This window comes from Halichoeres trimaculatus, unplaced genomic scaffold, assembly GCF_033239565.1.
Source record: "Halichoeres trimaculatus isolate MK-OKI-2021-1 unplaced genomic scaffold, fHalTri1.1 fHalTri1_scaffold_18, whole genome shotgun sequence".
Lineage (NCBI taxonomy): Eukaryota > Metazoa > Chordata > Actinopteri > Labriformes > Labridae > Halichoeres > Halichoeres trimaculatus.
In genome coordinates, this window is record NW_027437196.1 from 20,786,569 (window position 1) to 20,812,159 (window position 25,591).

The 25,591-nt window shown below is 39.8% G+C and overlaps 1 protein-coding gene across 2 annotated transcripts; it reads right to left on the minus strand.

Moving 5' to 3' along the window:
* Positions 1-324: 324 nt before the first annotated feature.
* rnpc3 (RNA-binding region (RNP1, RRM) containing 3) lies at positions 325-21,985 on the minus strand. 2 transcript variants are annotated; one of them, XM_074692967.1, is made up of 16 exons: positions 21,889-21,985; positions 21,221-21,386; positions 21,090-21,137; positions 20,803-20,912; positions 20,291-20,380; positions 16,746-16,857; positions 16,031-16,099; positions 14,480-14,622; positions 13,796-13,921; positions 13,309-13,451; positions 7,561-7,734; positions 6,523-6,617; positions 6,293-6,351; positions 3,751-3,883; positions 726-803; positions 325-584 (listed from the first exon to the last, which is right to left on the minus strand). In XM_074692967.1, the coding sequence occupies exons 2-15, from the start codon at positions 21,371-21,373 to the stop codon at positions 735-737; spliced, it is 1,524 nt and encodes a 507-aa protein (XP_074549068.1). In that variant the 5' UTR covers positions 21,374-21,386; positions 21,889-21,985; the 3' UTR covers positions 325-584; positions 726-734. The 2 variants fall into 2 exon arrangements, with proteins under 2 accessions (XP_074549068.1, XP_074549069.1); XM_074692968.1 differs by lacking the exon at positions 21,889-21,985 and adding an exon at positions 21,704-21,796.
* Positions 21,986-25,591: the final 3,606 nt, after the last annotated feature.

The following is a 25,591-nucleotide window of genomic DNA, read 5'->3' on the forward strand; positions in this document are numbered from 1 at the left end:
GACGGGAGCAGCCAGGGACTGTAAAGGTAAGCTAACCCGGGCCTCCTAATTTCCTCCAGCCTGCAGTCTGCTCGCTTTGTTTGCTGTCTCCTCTGGACTCTGGGTTTCAGCGCTGCTGTTGACAGCTCGCCATCTGCTGCAGAGCCCATCCAGATCTTACACACCCTCCCCGCCTGATTCACTCACCTGTCAGGAGTGTAAATAATCAGAGCTGATAGTTTGACTGAAGTGTTCTCCCAAATTAAACACGTTTGAGGCCGTGATAAGAAGACACAACAAAGGTTTATCTAATAAAAAAGATTTTTATTGAGAAATAAATGAAGAAGGCGACCTCCAACACCATCACCTGAAATCCATCAGACAAGAAGAAATACTGAGGCATGTGCACAGGCCTGGACTCAACTTGAGAAACAAAAAGCATGCTACAAGGTCCTTTAAAACTTAGACCTTGATTCAAGGCTCACGTATGTGTCTGAGCTACAATAACTTAATGTATAAGCTGCCCCCGTTTCCCCCAAAGGATATTCCACATTAAGGATACAAATGGTTCTGCTGGGCCACAAAATCAAGCCTCTGCATCTCGACTACACAAAGTGTAAACACAAAAGTAAAATGGAAGTCATTATAATGATGGTTCTTGTTCTACACACACAGCACAGACATCGTAACAAAAAGATGTCTGATCTGAAGACTCTGTCTCAGTGCAGATCACCTGAATCACTCACCTGTTGTCTTCATCGCTGTTTGGCCCCTCTCTTGCTGTCCGTGGTTTCTTGTTTGGGTCTGGCTGATCTGGCAAATTGCTGTAAATTTAAAGTTAAGGTCTCTCAATACTCTGGAAAACAACTTAAAGTAAAATTTGTAAATTCAGTGATCACATAACTTCAGACAACAGTTAATCAACACTTTAAAAAAAGAGAAGAAATTAGTGACTGTTCAACATGTTTTTGTGAGTGGATAAAGTATCATTTTCTAGAATTGAGTTGCTGAGGAGTGAGCCATCCCTCATCCCTGATACCTCTGCCCCCAAAGGAGGCACCCCGCCCGGCCGGTAAGTCCAGTTAATTTTATTTTCCATATAGCACCAGATCACAGCAGAATTAAATTAAGCTGCGTTTCCACCAAGCAGTGCGGGTCGGTTCAGTACGGTTTGGGACGGTTTGGGACAGTAAAGTCTCATCCCGTTTGCATTTCCACAGCAAACTGTGCCCTCTCGTGGTGGGCGGCGTGTTAGCTGCATGCCGGAAGCCACAGCTGGTAAACAACAGCGCGACGCCGTAGCAGCTTACCCCGCGATTAAATCCAACAAAGAAGAAAACGCGACACAGTAAACAAAGAGCACGGATGGAAGACATGCAGCATTTCGTCCTCTCTGTGATTTTCATGTAACTCTCTGTTACAAAGTGCAGACAAGCTTTGTTTCAGAGAAGTCTGTGTGCCGCCAGGAGAAATGCAGCCGCTGCCGGGGTGAGTGACGATTCTTTTGACCAATCAACCGTCTGCAGTGTGTTGCTCCACCTCCTGAGAGCAGATCGGTTCAGTCTGGTACCCATACGAAAGGGTCCCAAAAAAGTGGGACGGCTTGTCTCGGTTTTTAGGGATCCGTCCCGGGATGAGTCAGTGGAAACGCCGCTAAAAGCGCACCGTACCGAGACGAACCGACCCGGACTGCTTGGTAGAAACGCAGCTTTAGTTACCTCTCTCATAAATCAGGTCTATACCTTGTTTTTTTTATTTAAAAGACTAAGTAGTATGATAGGATGTCATTTGTACATCATCATGTGCGCGTATTTGCAAACACAGACAAGCACACTCCGTATAACGGACAGAAAGCTGGGAAAACCACCACAAGAAACATCTCTCTCGTCTTCTCTCCTTCTCTGTGAAAATGGTATACTTTCTGCTCACTGAACATTGAAATATCTAGAAACTCTTTCAAAGATGTCAGCCTGAAAAAGTGAAATATGCTGCTATTGCTGCAACAAAAGCATTGTGAGTAATGCAACACAATGGAGTCTATTGTCATTGCTTCAATTAGTAATTATCATAAATAGATAAAGATAGATCAATACAAATAGATCAATAAATCTACTTCAATCATTAGACTCTGGTGGTCTACCCTAAAGAAGATTATGAGTTCCTAAAATAAGAAACAGTGGAGCTCAGGTTTCAAAATGCTGAAATTTAAAAACTGTGAGATTTTACTTTTGATCCTCATTCAAACCACTTTACACTGAAGTATCATTTTCTCAGGCTGAAAATCTACATTACCCTCAAATGTCATCAAGTTTTAGTCCCAGAGTTGAAAACAGCAGCTATGAGCCACATAGACACGCCTCCTTTTGACACTCGCCACCTCGGATAAATTTAATTGACGTAAAGGTCAAAGCTGTTTGCAGATAAATGCCAAAAGACAACTGCTAAAACAACTGGATGTCAGAAGAAGAGCAGAGTGTCTGACTTCTGAGCTCAGCTCGCCAACTCACCGAGAGTTTCTTTAGTTTTCAAACTGTTGACCAGTTTGAAACTTTGACAGCATTTAACATCAGAGGAACAGACAGAAGCACCGTTTGTTAATAAAGCAGAGTTTGTGCAGGTGTTTGAGGATTCTCTGAGAAGCATCCTGCTGCAGTCTCTGGCCAGCACTGAAAAAAACATTACACTGAGTCTTCGCTGAGATAAAAAAGAAAAAACATCTGGACCAGGATGAACCTTTGCTCCACTTTCAAATGCTCCAAACTGAATCTCAACCAAAACACTAGGTTCACTTCAAACCAGAAGCTAAAAAACGTTCCAATGCTCAATATTGTGTTTCAGGTAAATGATGCATCATGTTAAATGTTCAATTTCAAGATAATATATCTGCAGGCCTGGATAGCTGCATGCAACATACAAAGCCTAAAATCTGTCGAATCCTTTTTTGTAAAACGCTAAAATTCACAGCCTTCAAACCAGCTCCTAAAATGGGATACAACAACACAATGTGTTGGTACCAGCAGGACAACATCTGCAGGTACATTACCCATCAGACCTCTGTGTTCCTCCTCTGAACTCTGACACCAATGAGCTATCACAGAGCTCATTGGATGGGTCACTATGACACATAATAATAATAATAATCATGATCATTATCAATAATCTTGTTGAATTCAACAGGTTTGAAAGCTGGACAGCAGTTACTGGTGGGGGATCAGGTGGTGCTTCAGGGCTGCCAGAGATGAGTCCATCTGTGAGGGGAGGGGTTCAATTAGATATCACCACTGCTCACTCCACAAACCATGACATGTGATTCATTCTGAACCCTGCATTCAATTTGATTTTAATCTTCCTGGATTTATTTGTTTGAAAGAATTCTTGATTTAAACATCACCTCAAACTGGGTGAAAATAGTTATCGTATCTCCTGAACCCTGACTTTAAAAATGGCTTGTGACGAGAAACAGGAGGAAAATATTTCACCACAAAATGAACCCAGGCACCTGTAAAAATATATCGCTGGTGCCTGAGGCTGTTTTCAGCAGGTAGAGCTTGTTATTTTTTTATGAAAACACAAAAAAGCCATACTGTGCTTGCAAATGAGCATTTTTCTTATTTGAAGAGCTTCTCCAAAGTAATTGACAATTAAATAAGCCGACATGATAAATCTATCTATATGCGTAGCTCTTCACACCACATCATCACACAACCTGGTTTTCCACCCCACATAAATCCCCCGTCCTCGTTCTTCTTGGTCAGAGGATTAAAAGGATACGACGACGAGAGGTTTGTCAAACAGAACGTAGCCGTTGGTTTCCCGCAGGGCTTTCTCGGCACTCTGCTCACTGGGGAGTCCTACGAAGGCCTGGCCTTTCATCCGCCCCTCCTTCATTAACACAATGTCGAACCTGAGGAGGAACCAAAGCAGGGACATAATCAGATGAGGCTGAGCAGAGTCAACACAGAATACAAACTGAGGGAAAACGTTATCTGCTTCTTCAATCACATGAAAAGGGTTTGGCAGTTTGGACTAAAAACAGAATCTGCAGGTCTTCATCCAACTAGTTGATTTGACTGATTTACAAAAGAAAAAAATAACACAAAAAGTAAAGCCAGGGCCTTGTGAATGCTCTCCTTTTCGTCCTGTTTGCTGTGAATGTTTTTGTCCTCTTTCCAACCTAAAAGAAATCTACGGTAATGATTCATTTTTTGTGACCAACTTTTTTATTTATTTTGACGAGACAGCATGTGATGTTTTCAGGGCGCCTTTCTGAACAACTTGACACTTAAATCTGACAATTTTTTCATATTCTCAAGGTGATGTTTGAGCTAAACATTGTTTGATTTTATTCGCAAGAGGGAAGGGAAGGAGGACCACACACATCAAGTGTCAATGACAGTGTTTTTATATTTCTGATGCTGGAGTCAAACACTTCCACTGCAAAAGACTTAAGTATGGAGAATAAAACTTCAGCCACGGCACTTTTAACCTTGTTTAACCTGGTGATAACATGACAAAAAATAAACACCTGTGCACTGATCTGCTGTACAGTCAGCACAGCTATAGGAAACCAGCAGTAGTTTAATCATTTATTTCAACCAAATTTTGTCTAAATACTCATTTTTTGTTTTGTTGTTTCACAACTGAGCAAGGTTGAAGACTAAATAATGATTCTCATGCTGCCATGCTGACCTATTCTGAATGATGGTGAAGTCTAAGCAAATCAACACAGATGCAGATAAATGACAAAGGCTGAGCTGTGGGTTCAGCTGGGTTGACATTTAAAAAAAGGTATCATTGCAGCGGCTGGATACATCAGAGAATATGTCTTTGCTTTCTAGCCACACATCCCCCAAATCTCAAAAGAAACATTTTTTAATATCTGCTAACTTCTTTCTGTCAGCTGAATAATATAAAACCTGTCTGGATTGGAAATCAGGGACTCCAGTGTAAAACTCTGCAATAGAAAGATGTTGAAGACAACAACTGATGCTGTGGTTTGTCTCCCAAACATCTTGGTGCTTCACACCATCAGTGTTTCTAACAGTTTTACCCACAATCTCCATTTACAGATTCTAGGTAAAAGGGTAAAATATGTGCACAGGATTTTCAGCATGAGTTTTTTTTTTTTTGATAAAGTAATATAATCTGACCAACAAACCCCATTTAATTGCTGCAACAATATACTTTGACCTTCAACAACATGCAGGTGCCTGCAGGAAAAAAAATCTGTATGGAGAGCAAAAGCAGGAGGAACACAACCCAGCATAACGGCATCCCTGCTCCCATAGTTAGTATGTGAGAATGATTTATTTAGAGCAGGGATAGGCAACATTTTCCATGACTTGTGCCACTTTAAAATAGACTCATACCCAATGTGCCAAGACTAAATTCTTTCATAAAATCATGGACAGTCGATAAGAAAGTCTCCTTGAAAGGTTTTCTATGCTTAGCTATGCAGTGAGAAATGTTATGAGTTTCTTCTGTTGCCTGGTTTTTAACAGGACAGAAAGTTTTGAATGTGCTGCTTTGTTTTGCATGCCTAAATAAATGTGGTTGCAAGCTAGCAGACATGTGTCCCAAGAGATTTGCGGTGACGCACTTGGAAGACTTTAAAAGTCATTATTTAAAGCTATTTGTTAAACTTTCACATAGTATATTTAAAGTGTGCTCAATTTCTTGTTAAGTGTTAAATAGAATACAACACAATAGTTTTATCATCTTTTTTATTTTGTCCCCTGTCTCATTGTAATTATTCTTTGCGTCCCAACATAAATAGCCTTGCGTGCCAGCTCTAGCACCCGTGCCCTAGGTTGCCTACCCCTGATTGAGAGGATATGTATTACTCTCTATAAACTGATATCTGCATGATATCAAACACTGGTACACAAATTTTCTTGACGCTGACCCTCATCCAGCTACACATTGAGGAGACATAATTACATCTATGACAGTGATCTGTGTTAATCCTCACACAGTTTGGGTTCAGGTACCAAAAGGAGAAATTGTTTCTGTGGCTGAGCTGCATCTTCCTGTTCATCACCTACTTCTAGTCTGTCTCACTACTCAACATAAGCAGAGTTTGATGACTCAGGTGGAATATTCATTTCAAGTTGTGCTGATGCACAAACAGAAAATGTCCCTCATGATTCCTGCGTCAGGTTGGATTCTTATTAATACCACAGCACAGAGTCAGCATGAATTACTGACTCTCAGGAGGAAGGAAGAAATTACACCAGTCAGAAATAGCTCCTGAAGATGAGACAGTAGTATGTGTAACAATGTGCATCATAGTAAAGATCAGCTGTTTACATACATGTTCCTCTCTGCTTCTGATGACAGGTCGATGTATCGCCCGTAGATGTATTTCAGGTCCTGAAGAGGAAATGAAGGAAATATTGATTTATTGTCTGGACAGAAGTAACTTTGACATTCAATAACAAAGAAAACTGATGGTATTTAAAACTGCTTTAGCAGTTAGATGAGACTTCAGGATAAACATCCAGTAAAGCAAACAGCCACACAAAGGTAAGTCGATGCACCTACTTTCTCCTCCACTTGCTTTGCAATATTCTTCACGTACAGTCTGCAGGTCGGCTCTCCGGGTTCATAGTTTTTAAACACAGACATCCTTTTTATCTCTGTTTTAAGAGAGAGGCAGAAAAAAGAACAACTTGATTTCAAAAGCAGGTACAAAGCATCACAGAGCCGTCTCTTCCTGTGTACAGACAGATTCAAAGATAGAGTGGACTGAAGAAATCAGACACTTCGTTTGATCCAACTTTAACCAGACGCTTTTTTTATATTTCACTCACATCTCAGATTCTGTGTCCTGTGTTTGAACAAAAACATGCTTAATGCTGTGTGTCATCCAAAGACAGCATAAAGAAATACACTACAAGCTATTTATCTAATGGATTTTCAGCTCTGTGTGTGGGAATGAAGTTTTAATCACACACTGATGACAGCAGTTTTATACCATGAGAGAGCTATCCATTATGTCTCCATTTTTACTATCTTGGCATGATTTTGATTTGAGGAAGGGAATAGGATGTGAGATGCTTTTAGGAAGAGGTTGCTGGCACTTTTCTATATTGTTCATCCAGGATGGCTCTGACTGCTCACACTAACTGCCAAATCCTTCTGATGTGCATTTCAAAGAAACTACAGCTGTTGTTTCCATTCCTGTTGTGTCGTTTCTACGCTGATCATTTCAGAGGGAGTGAAACAATCAAGCGGATGTTTAGAATGAATGAATCTGCAAACTGTCTGAACTCTATATGGCTCAGTGTTTGTCTGCAAAGCTTGGAACAAACATATTTTTCTTACTTGGAAATACTTTAGGATGTTTTTTGCAAGAACTTCTTATAACTGAGACCTTTAATCCACGTTCTCCAGTTTTCAAACTAAAAGTCTGAGACTTGCTTTTTTAAATCCTCTCTCAAAGGGCACGTGTTGGTAATGACTGGTTTTCACGTCTTTGGGTTTTAGGGAAAACTACAGGAAAAAACTTTTCACAAAAAAGCCCCTGATGTTTGCATACAGTCTTTCCCGCAGTTAAGGAACAATCACCAAAATGTTTACCATCTTTTGACAGTCGTCCTTTCTCCAGCTCCTTCCTGGAGATGATGTCTGAGGGCAGATCGCGCTCATCGTCACTTTGCTCCTCCTCCTGTTGTGATGTCGGGGCAGTGGGGTAAAGTTTCCCAAAACCTTCAGCCTCTGCTCCGTCCTGACTGCGCCCCCTCTCATCCCCACCTGCAGGGACACAGACCAGACTCAGAAAACAAACAGCACGTCTAAATCTTTTTATCAAGCTGCGTGAGCATTCGATCTGATAACACAGTCTAAAATTTTGTGCACTGAGCTGAATCTAGAGGAGTGGTTTGCCACACAAACCCCCCACACACTTCAGAACAAATACAGATGGAAGTCTTCAAAGTATCTCACAAAAGCAGATGGTGAAATAATCGCTTCCACACTGTTTATCCTCCTCAGCAAAACAAACAAACTCAAGATGGGCGGGTGCAAGCAAGTCCTCTTCATCTAATTAGTTTAAAAAAGTGATGCTTAAAAACTCCATGGCTCCATAAACTAATTAGGTTAAAATTAATGATTTCTTTGTCAAAGTTTCATATAAAATGATTTCTTTAATTAACTAAATAAGAATATTTTCTCCTTTGTCACAGTGTTGTTACATATTCCCAGTTCTAAAAATAACTTCAAGGTAAGAAAAGTTTGGAAAGTTCTTCAGCAGCCATGAAACCGCCTGATGTCAAAGTGTGTCCATGAAAAGTTCATGTTTAAGTCCCTGATACAGTCAGACTGTTATTCTAAGAGAAAATTACAGAGAAAGATTAGCTTTTGAACTATAAATAGCTGTTACATCACTCGACTGAAAGAGGAGTTTCACTTTAAAAGTGGAAAGGTCTAAAGCAGCATCTTTAGATCAGTTTGTTTCTGTTTTGATGTTTCTCACAAATTTTGTGTTTGATCCTTGGACTATAAAAAATGGAGGCAGTCTCAGTGACAGCACATGCTGGCTTCTCAAGAGGGGTCATGAATCCCATAGGCAGGCTGGCTTTTGGGATTCTTTTACCATAAAATTTGTTATAAGCACCAAAAGTGGGCGACATCTATGTGATACCTCACCCAAAAGATGGCGCTCAAAGACTCAGAGCATGCTGCATGGCTGATCAGTTTGCTGCAGGCAGAGGAAAGGTTGAAGCTGAGAGCATAACTGAAACAAAGTAGTTTTCTGACAGCAAAACAAAGTGCTGACAATAGGGGTGTAACGGTACACAAAAATCACCTTGGTTTTAGGGTCACGGTTCGGTACATTTTCGGTACAGTATGGAACAGCGCAAAACCATTTGCTTGTTTAGCATGTTATTAAACCAAAAACTTGTAATTATACAGCGAGGGGGGAGGCTCTTCAAGCTCCGGTTGGTCGTTAGCAGCAGCCACGATGCACAATTCAGACACAAGCTGTTTTCGAATTCGCCTACTACATACTGCTTATTAAAGTAGTATGTAATAGGCACCGCCTACTACATAGTACTTTCATAAGCAGTATGTAGTATGACTGTTCAGTTGGGTTAATTTTTGTAGTATGCTACGCTGGTTTTCAGTTGGAAGAAAACGGAAGTTGGCTACGGCTGATTTTTTTTCCCCAAAAAACTTTATTGAAAATGTAGAAAATAAACGAACCACGAGTAACTTATCTGCAAATATATTGCCAGAGAGAGCATTTTATATTAACTTTCAGTGGTGGAGATGATGAGGATTTAAAGATAAAAAAAGAAATGGCTCTTGTATTTATATTCCTCTGCTACTCCGGTTGTTGTTGCTCCGCCCTCTGCCATTTTCACTTCAGATATGGGACCAGGCGCGTTGCATTGTGGGTAACAGTATGCGAAGCAGACTGGTCCGATGCATACTGTGGATTTTTCCCGAATCAGTACGTCATCCGGGTGTTTTTCTCATACTACAACTCTGACATTTGTTCGCATACTGCATACTGCATACTGCATTCAGGTCGAATCAGTAGGCACTGCTAGTATAGTATGCGACTTCGAAAACAGCCACAAGCTCCTGTGGCTACGGAAGCTCTTTGATATTCATCTTCTGATTGGCTCACCGTGAGACGTCACGTCCACATGATGTGCACATGATCGCAAAGCACGAATCACAGACCACTTTCCTCATGAATATTAAAACACCTTCCCTGCTCAGCCAATCATAGATGAGTACTCACGTGAATATTAAAGAGCCATGTGCAGCGCTAATGTAAACTTACTGTGCTCGTTCGAATACAGCACTGTACCGAACCGAATGGCCTTATGGAGCGGTTCGGCAAGGATACATGTACAGTTACACCCCTAGCTGACAAGTGTTCTTAATGTAGCATAAACATAAGCTAAAAGTGATGTTAGGAGTAGAATTAATAGATATTTGCTAAATTAAGATGTTAAATTGATGCCGTGCTACACTGTAAATTTTTGAACTGTTCTACAATTGGTTTCTCAACAAAAAGGGATGAACTGACCAGGATTCCCTTGTAAGTAACACACTGACTATTGACGTGCACTAGGGGTGGTTAAAATATTGATTAATGCATCACAATATTTACTGGCTCACCTCATTAATTCAGCAAATTTTCTGAATCGATTCACCTCCTGGCAAGTGTGTGTGTGTGTGTGTGTGTGTGTGTGTGTGTGTGTGTGTGTGTGTGTGTAGGTGTCTGTGGGCTGACATACCACATATGTTCACATAAACATGAAAATCAAAAAACCAATATCAAATGAAAGTGATGTCAAATCGCAACCTAAAGAATCAAAATGGTATCGAGTCATGAGGTTTTTAGCAGTATCCAGCCCTAACATGCACCCCATAAAACCCCCCTTGAAGAATAAAATAAAAATACAGTACAGTCAAAAGATTAAAAAAAAAAACAGGTTAACGGGTCAATTGATTATGTTTTGGTGGTTAGGTTAGTAAAAAAATGAAAAAAAAAAAAAAGATAATAAAATGCTTAATAAAACTTAAATTTCTGAACTTTTCTTTTTAAATTTTGACTCTGAAATTGGAATTTTGAAATTAAAGCCACAGTATTGATGGCCTTAATCCTGATTTTAATCCCAGAATTTTAAGATCTCGGATGTTTTAGGCAGAACTTGTTTTTTTTTTCCAACAGAACAAATGCAAATTTATAAAATTAAAAAAAAAAAGAGTTTTGGAAATATGGATACTTGTGGATGGATCACATGACTTTCAAACAAAAATTGTCAGAGGAAAACTGCCTAGTCCTTTTTAAAACCAGAGTTAGTCTGAAAGAGAAACTGTCTGCCTGATGATTAACTGAAGATGAGGCGTTCACATACTCAGTCTGTGATAAATAAAGAGCTGTAATCAAATCAAACCCATCCTGTTTGGGGAGCATGAGTCTGAAAAGCAGTGGGAAGAAGAACTCTGGCAGACTTTTGAAGAGAGCATGCATACACACACACACACACACACGCACACACAAACATGCTTCAGATGGAATTACCAAGAGCAGTGAGCCTGTACAAATCCAAGGAGGAAGAAAAGCTTGTCATCCACAAAAGGTGCGTGTGTGTGTGTGGTTGTGTGCGTGTGTGTGTACGCAGCGGAGCGTGCAGTGTTGGGGAGCTTTTCTGATACACTCTTGTGGAGAACTAGATCACTGCTTTCAGAATTATCCTCCCCCTTATCTGTCCCCCGCCTCCCCCTTTTCATTTAAATGGCTGTTTATCGTATCACACGACCCCTCCCTCCTCCTCTCCAGCAAAACAAGACTAATCCAAAAAGCCACCTGTCGTAGTTTATCTTTCTCCTGCCTTTAGGAAATCTTTTGTGTTTGACTTTGAGATCTATTTTACTCCTCGGGAGCTTGCCAGGCAGTGAAGTTGTAGCTGGAGAGAGGTGAGATAAGAAAAACAGGGAACTGCACAGATGACAAGTAACACAGACTCTACCCCCAATGACATTTCCTCACACTGATAGTAAAAGCTTTGCTCTGCCAGCTTCTGCTGTGATAAACTGCTGTGTCACACTTGGCTCTGACTTCAGCCATAGGAAACTGTGGATTTCATTCAGATGATTGCATTTATGTACAGACTACTACTGGCCTGGTTTGTTTTTCACTGCATCACACAAAAGGTTTTTTGTTTGTCACGCCTAATTAGCTTCCCTACCCTGGATGCGTAGAACCATTAGAGAATGAATAAATGAGGTGAAACACTGGTTATTGATCTTGATTTAAGGTGTAGCAAACAAAGGAATAAGCAATTAGTCACTCAACGGAGGATCAATCAACGTCTGTTTTCATGTCATTTCTGTCATTCAAGTCCTTTCTCCAAGCACAGATTCAAAATAAAAGCTGATTTCAGACACAGTGTTGTGCTCAGATGAAAGCTCCTTTCTTGCATTCAAAAGCCACATTTATGTTTTTATGTATAATATATGATGCATGATACGATACAATCAATAAGATAAGTTTCACAGCAAGACCATACCTGAGTTAGAGCAATCTATTGTTGTCTAAATTATAGCAATTTTAAATAATCAGATAACTGCACTAAAAAGGCTGAATAAGAGGAATAAAACGTGTTATTGTGGCAACTGTCTAACCACTGTAGTCATCAAATTGTACAAGTTTCAAATATTGGGGAGGATAAACAATCAAAGACAACACTAACTCGACTTTCATGACGTAAATAAAATAGCTCAAAAGATTGTATATAGACAGGAATACCAAAGCGTCAAATAAATCTTTTCTTAAATAACGTGCAACTGTTTAACCAGTAAACTGTTTGATTCATTTCTTAATTTAAAAACATGTCACTTTTTAAATCATGCTTAGAGTTTAAGCTCTGATTATTTTATGAATAAGTGAGCTTTAATATCCTAACTCTAAACATTGTTAAATTTTCAACCCATTGGTTTGTGTATTGCAGCACCGCCCTTGTGTGTTCCTAGGTTACTGCTTGTGACCAAAGTGATCCCAAATGGCTTATTGAATGTCATAATATACTTTATTCGTCTACTGTGATTTAATTTAATTTTTTTATAATTATTATCTCTATTTATTTATTTATCTATTTTCCCTTACTATAATTATTTTTGCTGTTGTGATTTTGTCTTCTTATTTGTTTATTATGCTCTTTGGTATTTAGTGGCCTGCTCAATGTTACTGTGGGTGGGGGTGGGAATCAGGGGAACATAATGTCATGTATTGTACTATATAAATAATAAATAAACTTTGTTCAAAAAAAAAAAAAAAACATGTCCCAGTGGCGGCTTACAAATTTAATTTTGATCATTTTTTGTTCTTGATTGAATATTCAAATTTGAAGGAAATATTTAAAGTTTCTTGTTTTATTTTATTTTTTACCCTTAAACTTGTGGTGTTTTGTTATATCAGTGAAATATTCAAATTTTTTCATTTTGGAGAAGAATTTGGGGATTTTTCTCCAATCCACTGTCTATGTTTGCTTGTTTGGTCATTATTTTTTGTTTGCCCATCAATGCAAGAACCTATAAGAAAGCTTATGAGTTTTGGGAAACTTTAACGGGCAAAAAGTTGTTAAATTCAACAGCAACAATGGAAGCAATGGAAATAATCATGAGGATGCAGGTTAGAATTTGGAAGGTAGAAATGTTGAAGCAAAAACTGAATATTTTGAGGTTGTGAAGTACATGTACCTCCAGATATGACCTTTCGCATGGTCACAATAATATAATAATATAAGATGAAAATATGACGACAGCAGAATCTGTGACATATAAATGCAGAGTCAGAGCCTTTACCTCTTTCTTCCACGTCAGGCTGAGCTGGCCCACTTCCTTCCACTATGGCTGCCACCTCAGGAACCGAAATATGGAATTCAATTTTCTTGGGCCCAGCAGGGAGGGGCTGCTCGAACACGTCTGAGGGCTGCAGCAACGGAGCACTGAGGACAGACACACAATCACCGCTGCAGCTTCCAAAGCGAAGCCACAATAAAGCCTACACCGAGAGGCTTAGGGGCTGAATATCGTGTTCTGGTCAACCACAGATATTTCCCAGTCCACCATCATGCAGCAAAGAAACACTCAGGTGTGTGTATTTATAGAGTATGCGGTCAGTCATTAAGGGTGTGTGTTTGTGCTGCTGAGACCCTAAGTCTCTGAGCCACACCGGGCTGTGTGTTTATGAGCAGGACTTATTGTCAGGAGGTTTTTGCCTCCTTTTTTCGCTGCTTGCGATTACTGTCTTCTGTGCGAGGACGGTGACATGCATGAGTGGCTCGGGTACCTCTGAGAGTCTGGTTTGGGAGTGTAGAGGAGATCCTTGATCTTAGGTTTCTTTCTCTTTGAAGATGTTTTTGGTCTCAGGGGTCTCTTGCATGCTTGGTTGACCAGACCCATCAGACGAACTATCCTAAAATAAAGCAAGCACAGAAAACAAAGGGAAAGTGTTGACCTCAGAAAAAAGAAATCAGAACTCAAAGTCGAAAACCCTTCAAGTTACCTGTTTGACCAAAATCTTCATTACGTAATTATAAAACAAGAAATCCCTGGTTCAGCTCAAAGGAAAACAGGACGTCAGAGTTTTTCTGGGGGACTGACGTTATAGTCCAACAAAATAAGAAAAAAATTAGATGCTTAAAACAAATATAGTTGAAACTAGGCTTTTAAAGAAGCCATGGCTTAAAAGGAACACTATTCACATAACAGTAAAGGGAGAGATTTTGTTTTTTGAGGTTAAGAATGTTTTTTTTTCTCATTTCAACACATTTTTGAAAATGATGCTCGAAACTTTTTATTAAACAGTTTTTCTTTTCTCAGCCAATTTGGTGGTTTTACAGAAGAGAAAAATAAGAGATAAGTGTCTTGCATTAAATACAAACTTACACTCAAACTACAACAAAATGAAGAGATGATAAAAACAAACTGATAAACCTTGATGCAGGGATAATTTAACTTCACAGCTACTCACCTCTCCTTGTCTTCGTCATCCCCACTCTCGTACTCTGACTCTTCCTCGCTGGACACCTCCATCTCCTCCTCGGGCTGAGGGGGGAGGTCAGGGGGGAAAGGGGGGGGCATGGGAATAGGAGGGGCAGGAGGCAGGAACTCATACTGCAGACAAACAAGACAGCTTTGATTACAAACACCTCTGAGTAAATTTCAGTCGTATTTGCTAGCATACGTGCTAAGCTACGTTATGAGTTAAAAGTGAGTCTGAAAATTAAACTTCACATGAACACGTCTACGTCACATTAGAAAGGACTGACAGTAACCTTTCATCAGAGCATTTTTTCCACATAGTTCTCGAAAAATAATCATAACCTAAGAAGTAACAGTGATATGACTGTGTCTGCTCAACAATCGGATCACCGCTTAATCTCAAATAAATCATTTGGTCAGTGCAATCACAAAAGGGAGTTAGAATACTGATGAAAATTACTGAGGGCTGAGAGCAATCCCTCCAAATTGATTTAATTGTCAGTAAATGGACAAAGATTTATATTGTACTTCTGTTCAAGACAAAAAGGAGATGTTTAAAAAGAGCTGAAAAAAAGATAATAGGAATAACTTGGACTAGCACAAGCTAGAAGTGCATAACATAAAGGTGTTGATCCAGTAAATCATCCACTGTAGACAATAGAAAGATAGATTTAATACAAAACTCACAAGCTAAAAAACTAAATTCAACAGTCCAGGATTTTTTAAAACTCCCATCTTCATGTCACAGCTTTCTAGAAAATCCAAAAATATAAATTCTGAATAAAACACTTCAATAAATTCTCTGTGACATCACCCGATGTTTCAGATGAGATATTTTCAAAGCCCAATGATGACGCCTGCTTCTAGCCTCCTCGCTAACAGCTACAGCACACCCACCCGTCACACAACAGTCAACTCGGCTTTCCCCTCATTATGCAAATTCATGCATAAATCTTAGTCTTTTAGGAAGAGAAATAAACAGCCCCTGTCGAACGTTCATGAACACAGAAATGAGCGGCCTGAACCAAATCTGTTTTTGTACCAGGCTGTTTCATGCTATCGTTGAGGCATATTACTGCAAGGACATTATGGGCTCTGTCCCCACCAGTCTCAAGTGGAGACTCAAAGAACTGCAGTTTTTTGTTCTTGCACAGCTGCACTAGCCTCTTTTTCCAACACTGAGTGCTGCTGCTCAGTCAGAATATAAGAAGAGGAAATATCATAAAAAGGAGTGACAAAGTGATAAAGCCATTCATCAAGAGTCGGATGATTTTTTCAAAGTAGCAAGAGCTGTTTTCTTAAATGCGACCTAACCACCTTGAAAAAAAATATATGATTTCATAAAGCTGAATATGGCTGTAGCTTTCTTTCACTGATTTGACCAATTACCATACAGTTAATTCTAATTTTCAGCAAATTTTGCATCTATTCTGGATTATAATATTTATATAATAAATAAGAAATAACATTTGAAACAAAAAAAAGATATTTCAGAAGTAAACCAATTTAAGAGCTCCTCAGGCTGTTAGAAACTGCTCACCATGGGGGGTCTGGCTGTGACAGGGCCAAACGGGCACGGTAAATTCATCTTGTTCATCAGATGCAGCACCTGTAAAAAAGAAGATATGAGCATTAGAACAGAGAGAGTTGTACCTACAGTTTCACAGAAGGGGCTGTGTGGGAGCAGGTCATATAAATAAACTGCTCCTCTCAAACAGGCAGCCTGTAACTCGGGCTCCATATGTAAAACAGATTGCAAGGCTTTCGCATTTTCATTTAAAATACAAGGATCAAGGTGAGATTGAGGCTGAAGTGAGATACCAGCAAGGAGGCTGAGCATGAAAACGGGCTCTCTGCGACACACCAGCACCACCAAGACGCCAACGCTTGGAGCAGCAGCGCTGAGCATCCAGGCAGCACAGCACAGCTCCCAGGGAAATGTTAAACCCATAACTCATGCCTCCCACTTACGGTTTATTATTAATACTTGCTCCCCAAATTGAAATTTAAAAGGCAAATGTTTGCTGTTTGATCTTTAAGAGGTTGGATGCAGTTCAAAAACCTCTGGGACACTTCTTCCAGAATCATATTTCCATTTTACAACATGGATCTGAGGGTTGGAGATGCTGGCACATTTGCATTTCTGCACAGAAAAAGCAATGCGAGTGCAGGGACAGTGTGAAATTAAACACATCAGACATGCAGGTATTACAGGCAAAATAAGAGAAAAGTGGAAAAAAGCAGAATTTACTCACTTGAACATAAAACTTTGGCACGCTGATGAGGGCATGTGTTATATTTGTCAGGACGCCATTAGAAGGAGGAGGGTATAAATATTTCAGAGTGGGATTGGATTGAAATTTCAGCCTGTGGGAGGGAGAGGGAGAGGAAAGACTAAATTACTTAAAAGGAAAAGTCTGCAGCTGCAACTCACTGCCTTTAACACATTATAACCTTTACTTAACAACACGCCAAATGTGTCTTAGTAACGGAGACACATTAATGAGCAGCTCGGCCTTTCAGCTTTAGCTGCAGAGGTTGTTCTTCAGTTCCTCAGTAACCAGGACACAGAATGTGAGGTCCAGTTATTAAGGGAAAAGGAGGTGCTCGCCTCGTCAGCACTTAGGCTTTCCCTCATGAGGTAATAACTTTTATAAGCCGAGGCTCGGCATGGCATGAGAGACAAATGTTAATCTACTCAGCCTAATAAACACAGACTGAGTGGAAGGACAGCTGGTGTGTGTTGTTTAACAAGCCTCTCACCTTCATGACAAAGAAATCCACTGTCAGTGCTTCAAAAAGTATAAGGCAACTTTAACTACGTTAAAACTTGATAACTTAAGCTGCATTTCCACCAAGCAGACCGGTTCGGTTCATCTCAGTACCGCGTTTCCACTGACTTATCCCGGGATAAGTCTGAGGCGAGCCGTCCCACTTTTTTGGACCCTTTCGTATGGGTGCCAGAGTGAACTGATCCGCTCTCGTAAGGTGGAGCAACACACTGCAGACTGTTAATTGGTCAAAAGAATCGTCACCTGCCCCGACAGCAGCTGCATTTCACCTGGTGGCACACAGACTTCTCTGAAACAAAGCTTGATTGCACGTTGTATCAAAGAGCTACATGCCAATCACAGAGAGGACAAAATGCTGCATGTCTTCCATCTATTCTCTTTGTTTACTTTGTTGCGTTTTTCTTCTTCGTTGGATTTATTAGTGGGGTACACTGTGTCGCGCTGCTACGGCGTCACACCATTGTTCAACAGCCGCAGATTTCGGCATCCAGCTTACATGCCACCTACCATGAAGGGCACAGTTTTGCGGTGGAAACGCAAACGGGATCAGGCTCGACTGTACCAAACCGTGCCAAACCGTACCGAACGGAACCGGACTACTTGTTGGAAACGCGGCTTTAGTGATGAGAAGTAACATGATAAAATGAACATGTTAGGACAAAGAGCACTGAATTTAACAGTTAATTCAAAAACAACCAAGACTAACATGAGAGTTTTAGACTTTCTTATTAGGACGTTGCTTTCAAAATTTGGTTCATCCTGACCTTGTGTTGGAGCCAAAATAATGGCACACCAGATTCTAGAAAAGTCACATTTTAATGAGAATGCCTCTTACTCTGAACTCCAGCAGAAAACTCCCAATCTCCACACTTGAGACTTTTTTTTTTCTTAATGCAGCATTTTCGCCCGATCTGAACTGTGATTAATCATTTAGCCAACACTATAGATGAAAATTATCAACAAGATGTGGATTTCAACAAATTTGACCGCCAATGATTCATCAATTCTAAATCATGCACATATATTATTCTCATGGAGCTGAGCTGATATAGACGGTGCCATCTCACATCGGTTCTCTCTGCTACATATTGTGTATTAAATACAATCACTGATACAAAACAGAGCATAATTACGAAGTCATATGTAACAACATTGTATCCTTAAATTTCTTAAGTCCAGGAAAGTTTCACCGTAAAGGTTGGTGAAAATAAGAAATGCCTGAAAAATCAGATAACTGGACCTCACTCATCATGGAAGCACTTCAGAAATGTGTGAGCAGTCTTAATGTTTCAGATATTTCAACAGGCAAACAAATGTTGGTGTAATATGAATGTGGCTCAAAACACAATTCTGTGCTTCAATTTAAATAAATTTATTCTAGCATTGAAAGGAGGGAATACAAGATTATTTTACAAGAATTTCTCCAATGTAATTGTACTGCCATTATTGAAATCCTGTCACAACAAAGACAACTCTTTTGCATTTTATTTGTCGTACATAAATCATGAATCTTACTCTGTATGAGCTATTAGACTTTGCAAATATGGTTTAGAGACATCTGAAAGGGGGCAGAGTTTAAATCATTCACTTTAATAGAAGAAAAACAGATGACTGTGCGACTAACTGTGAAGGCAGAAAGACTTACTTTTGTTTGCCTCAACAGGTGAGTAAACATGAAGTGTCTGCAGTTCTCTGAAGCAGCTTTGTAAAGTGAAGTGTTTCATATCAAAAGCTGGAAGGACAGACTGTCAGTGCTGGAAGGAGAGGTATCAAAAAACACCTGGTCCCAACAACTGGCGGTACAGACGGCCTGTCAGTGCTCAACAGAGGCCCGACCATCTAATTGGACACAAGAGCGCTGACAGCTCTGACTGCTGCTCTCAGGTTCTCATCCAGGTTTGCTGTCAGCCTGCAGACAGCCTCCATACAGCAACACTCTGACCAGCTTTGAGAGGATGTGTCATACAGTGTGTGTGTGTGATTACCTGGAGAAGTCATTGTTTGTGTTCACGGTCTGACAAAACACGGTGAGAACAAATACTACAACACAGGTTCAAGTGAAAGGTGTTTCAACCATGATGGCAGGGCAAAACGGAGCTTTAAAACCCAGACTAACACACTGGGGAAGAGTTTCTTTAAGCTGCAGCCTCCATAACCACCAGTTCCTCTCTACACTGCACAAACACCCACACACAAACACACCTTCAAAAAAGGACTATCATTTCTTTTCCCCTGGCATACCCTGATAGTAGATGAGAGCACAGACAAAATGCTTGTCATCCAGACCAGAGCAGGATCCTCACCCTGACATAAAACATACTACACAGCTCATGTAAAACAAGATGTATATATTTTCCATTGTAAGTGGGCCAAATCACTTAAATTAAAAGTAGTCTAAAAAAATTACTGTAGTAATTCAGTTATTTTAAAAAGCCATGTAACCTGTGATGATCTCAAGTTTTGGACAGGTGTGATACTGGTGTGGTCACAGTGTGCATGTCTGATGCTGCTCACAGTGATCCAAGACATTCACCGGGATTTTTTATGTATGCTTAGACTCGTGAAAAATTAGAGGGAACATTGGTCAGGAGTGTACTTTTGGGTCTTTTAAAGTTTCTAAATCACAAAATGTGACTTGCTTGTCATTGCAGCTTTTATACCCCCAATTACTGAACCCTTGAAACCACAACACTTAGAGATTAACAAAATAAGCTGTGTTTCTGTTCTGGCTCCAAATAACTACAACAACAGGAACATAGCATCTTCTAACGATGGCTGCAACCTGCTGCAAAAGTGCATTGGCCCTGGCTCAGGGTCAATCATTTAACCCAACTGTGTTGAAGCAGTGCAGACAGAGTTAAAAACAAAGTAACCTCTATAGTAACCCAATGATCAAATTTAGACGAAGAAGAAAAGGAAACATCCTAGCAATACAATCTGAACAGCAAAGATGTCCTAATTTCGCATTAACACTATCAAAATCTCAGAGATACAAACTCAAAACTCACCCAAGACTTGGAGCGATGCCGGTCTCTATAAGAGGAATATTTGGCTGCTTGGTCTCTGCTTTCTTCTGCTCTGCTCCAACATTTTTACCACTGTGCAAAGAAGTAAACATGTTACAGCACAAAGTGAACTGCGGGATCATGTATTTAAGTACTGTCGTCATATTAGCAGATCAGTTACGCTGGGTCATTTAATATGTAAAGACTGAAATATAAACATCCGCCCTCTTATGCTGTACAAAAATCTCAGATAACAACTTGTAGACAATTCTCTTCCTTCTATATTCATTGAGATCAATCTCACTTGTCATCATTTGGAATAAAATATATAAATGAAACTGCTGACCTCTCAGGAAACACCTGGAGATCTCTGGGTCTATAAAAAAATCTCATGCACTCAGATATCCAATTAAATCTACTCTATAATTTTCTTTATCATAATACATTTTCTCTTTCTTTGGGTGTCACCTGTTGCAGACACCAGAACACATTATAATAACTGTCTCATACACTACCTGTTTGAAACCGGTGGGTCCTTCAACACTGTCACATGATCTTGGCCTTTTGCAAACTCCACAATGAGGGTACGATCAAGGACCTCTAACTGATGAAGCCGACTAAGAGCCTGGAAAAGACAACATAGGCTTAATGTTACTGAAGGTTATATGATATTCCTTAGGGTACAATTTATTTTCGTTTTTGGTCATTTTCTCACACTCTCTCTCTCTCTCACACACACACACACACACACACACACACACACACACACACACACATACACACACACACACAAATAACTTACATTTGCCGCTGACTTCTCATTTTTAAAGGTAGCGAAGGCAGCATGTTTCTGTGGAGACAAAAAATACGGTTCAGCTGGAAAAGAAATATAACATATAAAAGCTCATCACGTATTGTTGAGTCACAACCTACCAAACGCCCTGTGTTTGAGCAGACCCGGACTGACTCAGCTCCGAAATACTTCAGGAGCTCCTCCTTATCGTCCTTGCTGAGCTCAGCTGGTAATCGATGGACAAGCAGCGTTTTACTGCCGTTTTTGGGGACCTGATCTTCGGTTTTCTCCATTTTCTCTGCAGGACTTGATGAAAACACAGCTAACAATGAAGACTAACATCCACTGAGATCTACCTTCCCAACAAGCAGCAGGCATACAATTGAAGAACGGTCTCAACCAACGTGTTACCCTTAAATGTAACAACTGATACAGTGGTGCCTTTTGATCCATTAAAAGAGAGATACAGGATATTTTTTGCGGGTTTGTCAGTACAAACAGATAATCATATTCTTAAATCTTTCGGGACACATTTCTGAAGTAATTCTTCAAGATGACATAAATAAATGTTTAGCAGTGCTGTAACCACCATAACATTGAATTTATGGGTATGTGGAGTTTACCCAGTGTTAGCACATTAACACAGCAAAATACGCGATTTCCCACATTTTAAACCATATCACTCCTTTGAAGACGACTCGCATTGACTCTCTAAATATAAAAACTGCACATATAGTATCTATTATGAACTTGATAAAAAAAAATCAGAGCATAATTTAAGGCTGAATAGATAAGTTTGGTAGCATACCTGCTTGAAGCAGCCGGTTAAGATTGTCACTTCCGCTTCGACTCTTCTTCTACAGCGGTTTTGCGCGGAGAAGCACAGTAAAAACGGTAACGCCATCCACTGGTCCGGAGTACGTATCTATGCTTCCCATTACTTCTCGATCCTGAGACACTTTTCTCTTTTAAATTTGGTATACTATACCGTCCATGGGATAATTGACCAAAAAGCACAGAAATGGTAAACATGGACAAATGCGTTTTTGAATCGAAGTGCTACTTCAGTATGGAATGAAGTTTTACATTTTATAGAGGTATTTTTTTTCGTGTTGTTGTCGTGTTCAGCACGTGTATTGATGGGCCGTCATTTTTCCGGTGGACTGATTCACTTTACACAGACACATTCTGAAACAGTGTATTCAGTTATCGTTGTTATAACCATTTTTCCGAATCTTAATGTTATATATTATAAGGGAATAATTCAGGACATTCATGGTTATGCTGCTGTTTTATTTGGTGTTGTTTCTTGTGAATTTTAACCCCTCACCCCCTCCTGTGTACGTGAAATGGTTCAATCCTGCATCTACATAGGTTTGACGCGAGCAACTTGTTAGCGAGTTAATTATCGTTTGGTGAGGACACCATGTTTCAACTGACTCCATTTAAAGGAAGGTAGTTTTCCCTCTGTAAACTGTAATGGACCTATCATTTAGGCTTTTTCCGGTTCTTTTAGTATCTCCCCTGATACCGGAAAAAAATTACCTGTTTTGGCTCTGGTAGCCGACATCTGTCTTCAAACAAACTTTGAAACGTACTAAGCTAGATATATACACATCTGGATGTAGTCTATCCCTGCCTTTACCTGGTTCCAGGTCCAACAGGTGCAGCTTCAGGCTTCTTAAAATCCCCCTCAGATCACCTGTCCCATCCATAGACTGTATCCCATCGAGGAACCAGCCTTGTTGCTCCTGCTCTACACCATAGACAGGAAGGAGGTGAGCTACAGTGACAGTTTTCACAAGGGTTTCTGGGAATTTCTTTATTTTTTAAGTGTTTCTCTCATTATACAACAAAGATGGTCTTCAAACCTACAGTTACTTTCCTTTACAATGCTCTTTAACCCTTTTCGCCCAACAAAAACATGCATTTTGTATATTTCCGGTTTCACTTTGACATAGCTATGCGTATTCCAAAATCCATCCATTGACATGTCAAGTCATCTATTGACTTGTTGGTCGTCACTTTAGAGGTGATAAAGCTTAGCTAACAATCAATGTTTTACATTCTTTTCCTTTTCTAAGATGGCCTTTAGCCATTTTATTGTTGAGCAAACCAGTCCTGCAGAAGCTATGAGTTTAAAGTGAGTATGATTTATATTAGACCAAATTGTTATAGTTGAATAGTTCACCTGTATAGTAGAATTATATTCGTGAAAGGCTTGACTTTTTTGTACAGGCAGGAGGCAAGAGATAACATCATATAAGGATTTTTTTTAATCCCAGTGTAAGATTTGTGTGTGGCCAAATTTAAAATAATAATAATAATAATGATAGCCCCACTCAGAAAATGTCATGGTCTGACTGAAACATTATTACATTACATTATTTTTAACACAACACATCAAACTGACTGAATTATTGGAGTCACACGTTTTTGTCACAGATCCATGGAGGGTTTTTTCACATTAGAAAAGTAGATTTGTATTATTACACACTAATTTCAAAATGAGCAAAATGTAGCTGTATGGTGCCCACAAAAAGGCACTTTAATGTGTAGATGTTTATTTTTTACCAGCAGGTGTCAGCGTCTCCACACAAGAAGAGCTGCCAAAGCTGTTTTAAGAGGTGACACTTGAACAGCTGTAACTTAAGTTTACCCTTTTAACTCTGTTCCTTATTAAACAAGTTTTAATCAGTCAAAAAACCTAAAAAAGTTCCATGTTTCAAGAAAAGTCCCATCAATTAGAATAAAAAGGATAAAATGTAATTTAATTGAATCAATGATAAAAAGCAGCTGTTCCCCCTCTTGTTGGTTTTCTGGATTTCTAACTAATTAGGCCCATCATCTCTTCGCAAAGCTCTCTCCTGCTTCTGTCCCATCTGATCCTGCTTCCCATCCCTACCCCCGAGAAAAACTGCCCTACACTTCTCGAGATGCCTCCAAATTCCTTGCCAAATGAAGCCTTTTCTTTGAGGAGCGACGCGAGGGCATTCCTCATCAGGGGGACACAATACCCCCTTTCACCGTGGCCTGGCTCTGAAATTTCACAGGTGATGGGAGGAACTGTGGACACTCGATCCTCCTTCCTCCCTTCGACGTAATACATCACAGTGAGGGAGAGGGAAGGACAGAGAGATGCTGATCGGGAATGCTGTGGCAGGGAAAGAGAGAGTGAAAAAAGCTCAGTCTGAGAGAGGACTGACTCAGTTTCTGTTACAAAAAGCAGCAGTCAGAGAGAAGATGCTGCAGAGAAATTACTGCTCTCAGTATGATAGAGGAATTGATCTACTCTGATCCTGTTTTACATTAGATTTCAGCCCCATTTTTACACCTTTTTCAGTTTGATGAAAGATTGAAGGGTGAGAAGAGGGGGGACTTAAGCAATCAGAGGACTGGTAACTGAAAAGCTCCTGTTTTTAGGTGGTAAAAAGAAAGATATAGGGTTGTTTCCACCTCTGTAGGTGAGCTGAGGTAATGAAAGACCTCTGATTCTGTCAGCACGACGTTATCAAGTACAAAGTGGTCACCAGGATGATCCTTGATGTGTGTGTAGTCGTGGAGCTGATGAGCTCATAGAGAGAGATGGAGGCTGTTTCATTCCTGTTAGTGTTCATTTACTGAAGGTCAGCAGCAGTCATTTTAATGTGTTTAACACCTTCAAGATTTTGAGATCCTCCTTTATCTACAGCTGAAGATTGTGTTTGAATTCTTTTTTTATGACTGTACAAAAATGCTAGAAAAGCAGCACAGCTTATGTTTTAGGTCTTATGTTCAACAATACATCTTTAATGTTGAAGTTACAGCAGAAAATAACAAAAGTACACAAAATATCTGAGTTTACACTGTGTAATCTCTAATGTACAGGAGCAGTTGTCTTTTGCCAAATTTCAGGCAACACAACTGAAATCAGAGTGGTTTTGGAGTAAAGGTTGGCTTGCACATGCTGTCTTTTGTTCCTATTAATTGACACTTTTCTTGAGTCAAAAGTACCAAATAAGCCAGGTGGTGACTGTTTTGGAGCAACATACTTCCATCCACTGCCCTCTCTATGCAGAAAGAACAGATAATAGAGCCAGTGAGGGAAAAGACAATATAGTGAAATACCAAAACTTGTCCTGTTATTAGCAGAACATTACAATGTTCTAATTGTGAAAAAAACAGCAACAAACAAAAAAATATCAACAAGGAAGTCAGGGAGGTGTTTGATAAAACCCTTAGTAATCAGCAGCACATTCATTGACATGTCGGAGTTAAAGTCCTCTGCCTTATACAGGACAACAGCTTCAACAATTGTCATCATTTGTGTAAGACCTGCAGTCAGTCAGTCCATGCAGAGTGGAGTCACAGCTGGATTACTGGTAAGGAGGTTGTAGCTCAGGGGTTCCTAAACTTTTCAGACTGAGACCACGGTGCCAAATACTGGTGACCCCCTACTGTCAGAATACACAGAAAGCACATTCCAAAATCAGACAAAAAAAGTATTTCAGCCCTGTTTACACGACAATGTT

Coding starts and splice junctions, on each gene's coding strand:
- rnpc3 (XM_074692967.1), bottom strand. CDS start 21,373: ATGGAGAAAACCGAAGATCAGGTCCCCAAAAACGGCAGTAAAACGCTG. Junction 21,138..21,220: donor GCTCAAACACAGGGCGTTTG/GTAGGTTGTGAC, acceptor TTGTCTCCACAG/AAACATGCTGCCTTCGCTAC. Junction 3,884..6,292: donor TCAGAAGCAGAGAGGAACAT/GTATGTAAACAG, acceptor GTTCCTCCTCAG/GTTCGACATTGTGTTAATGA.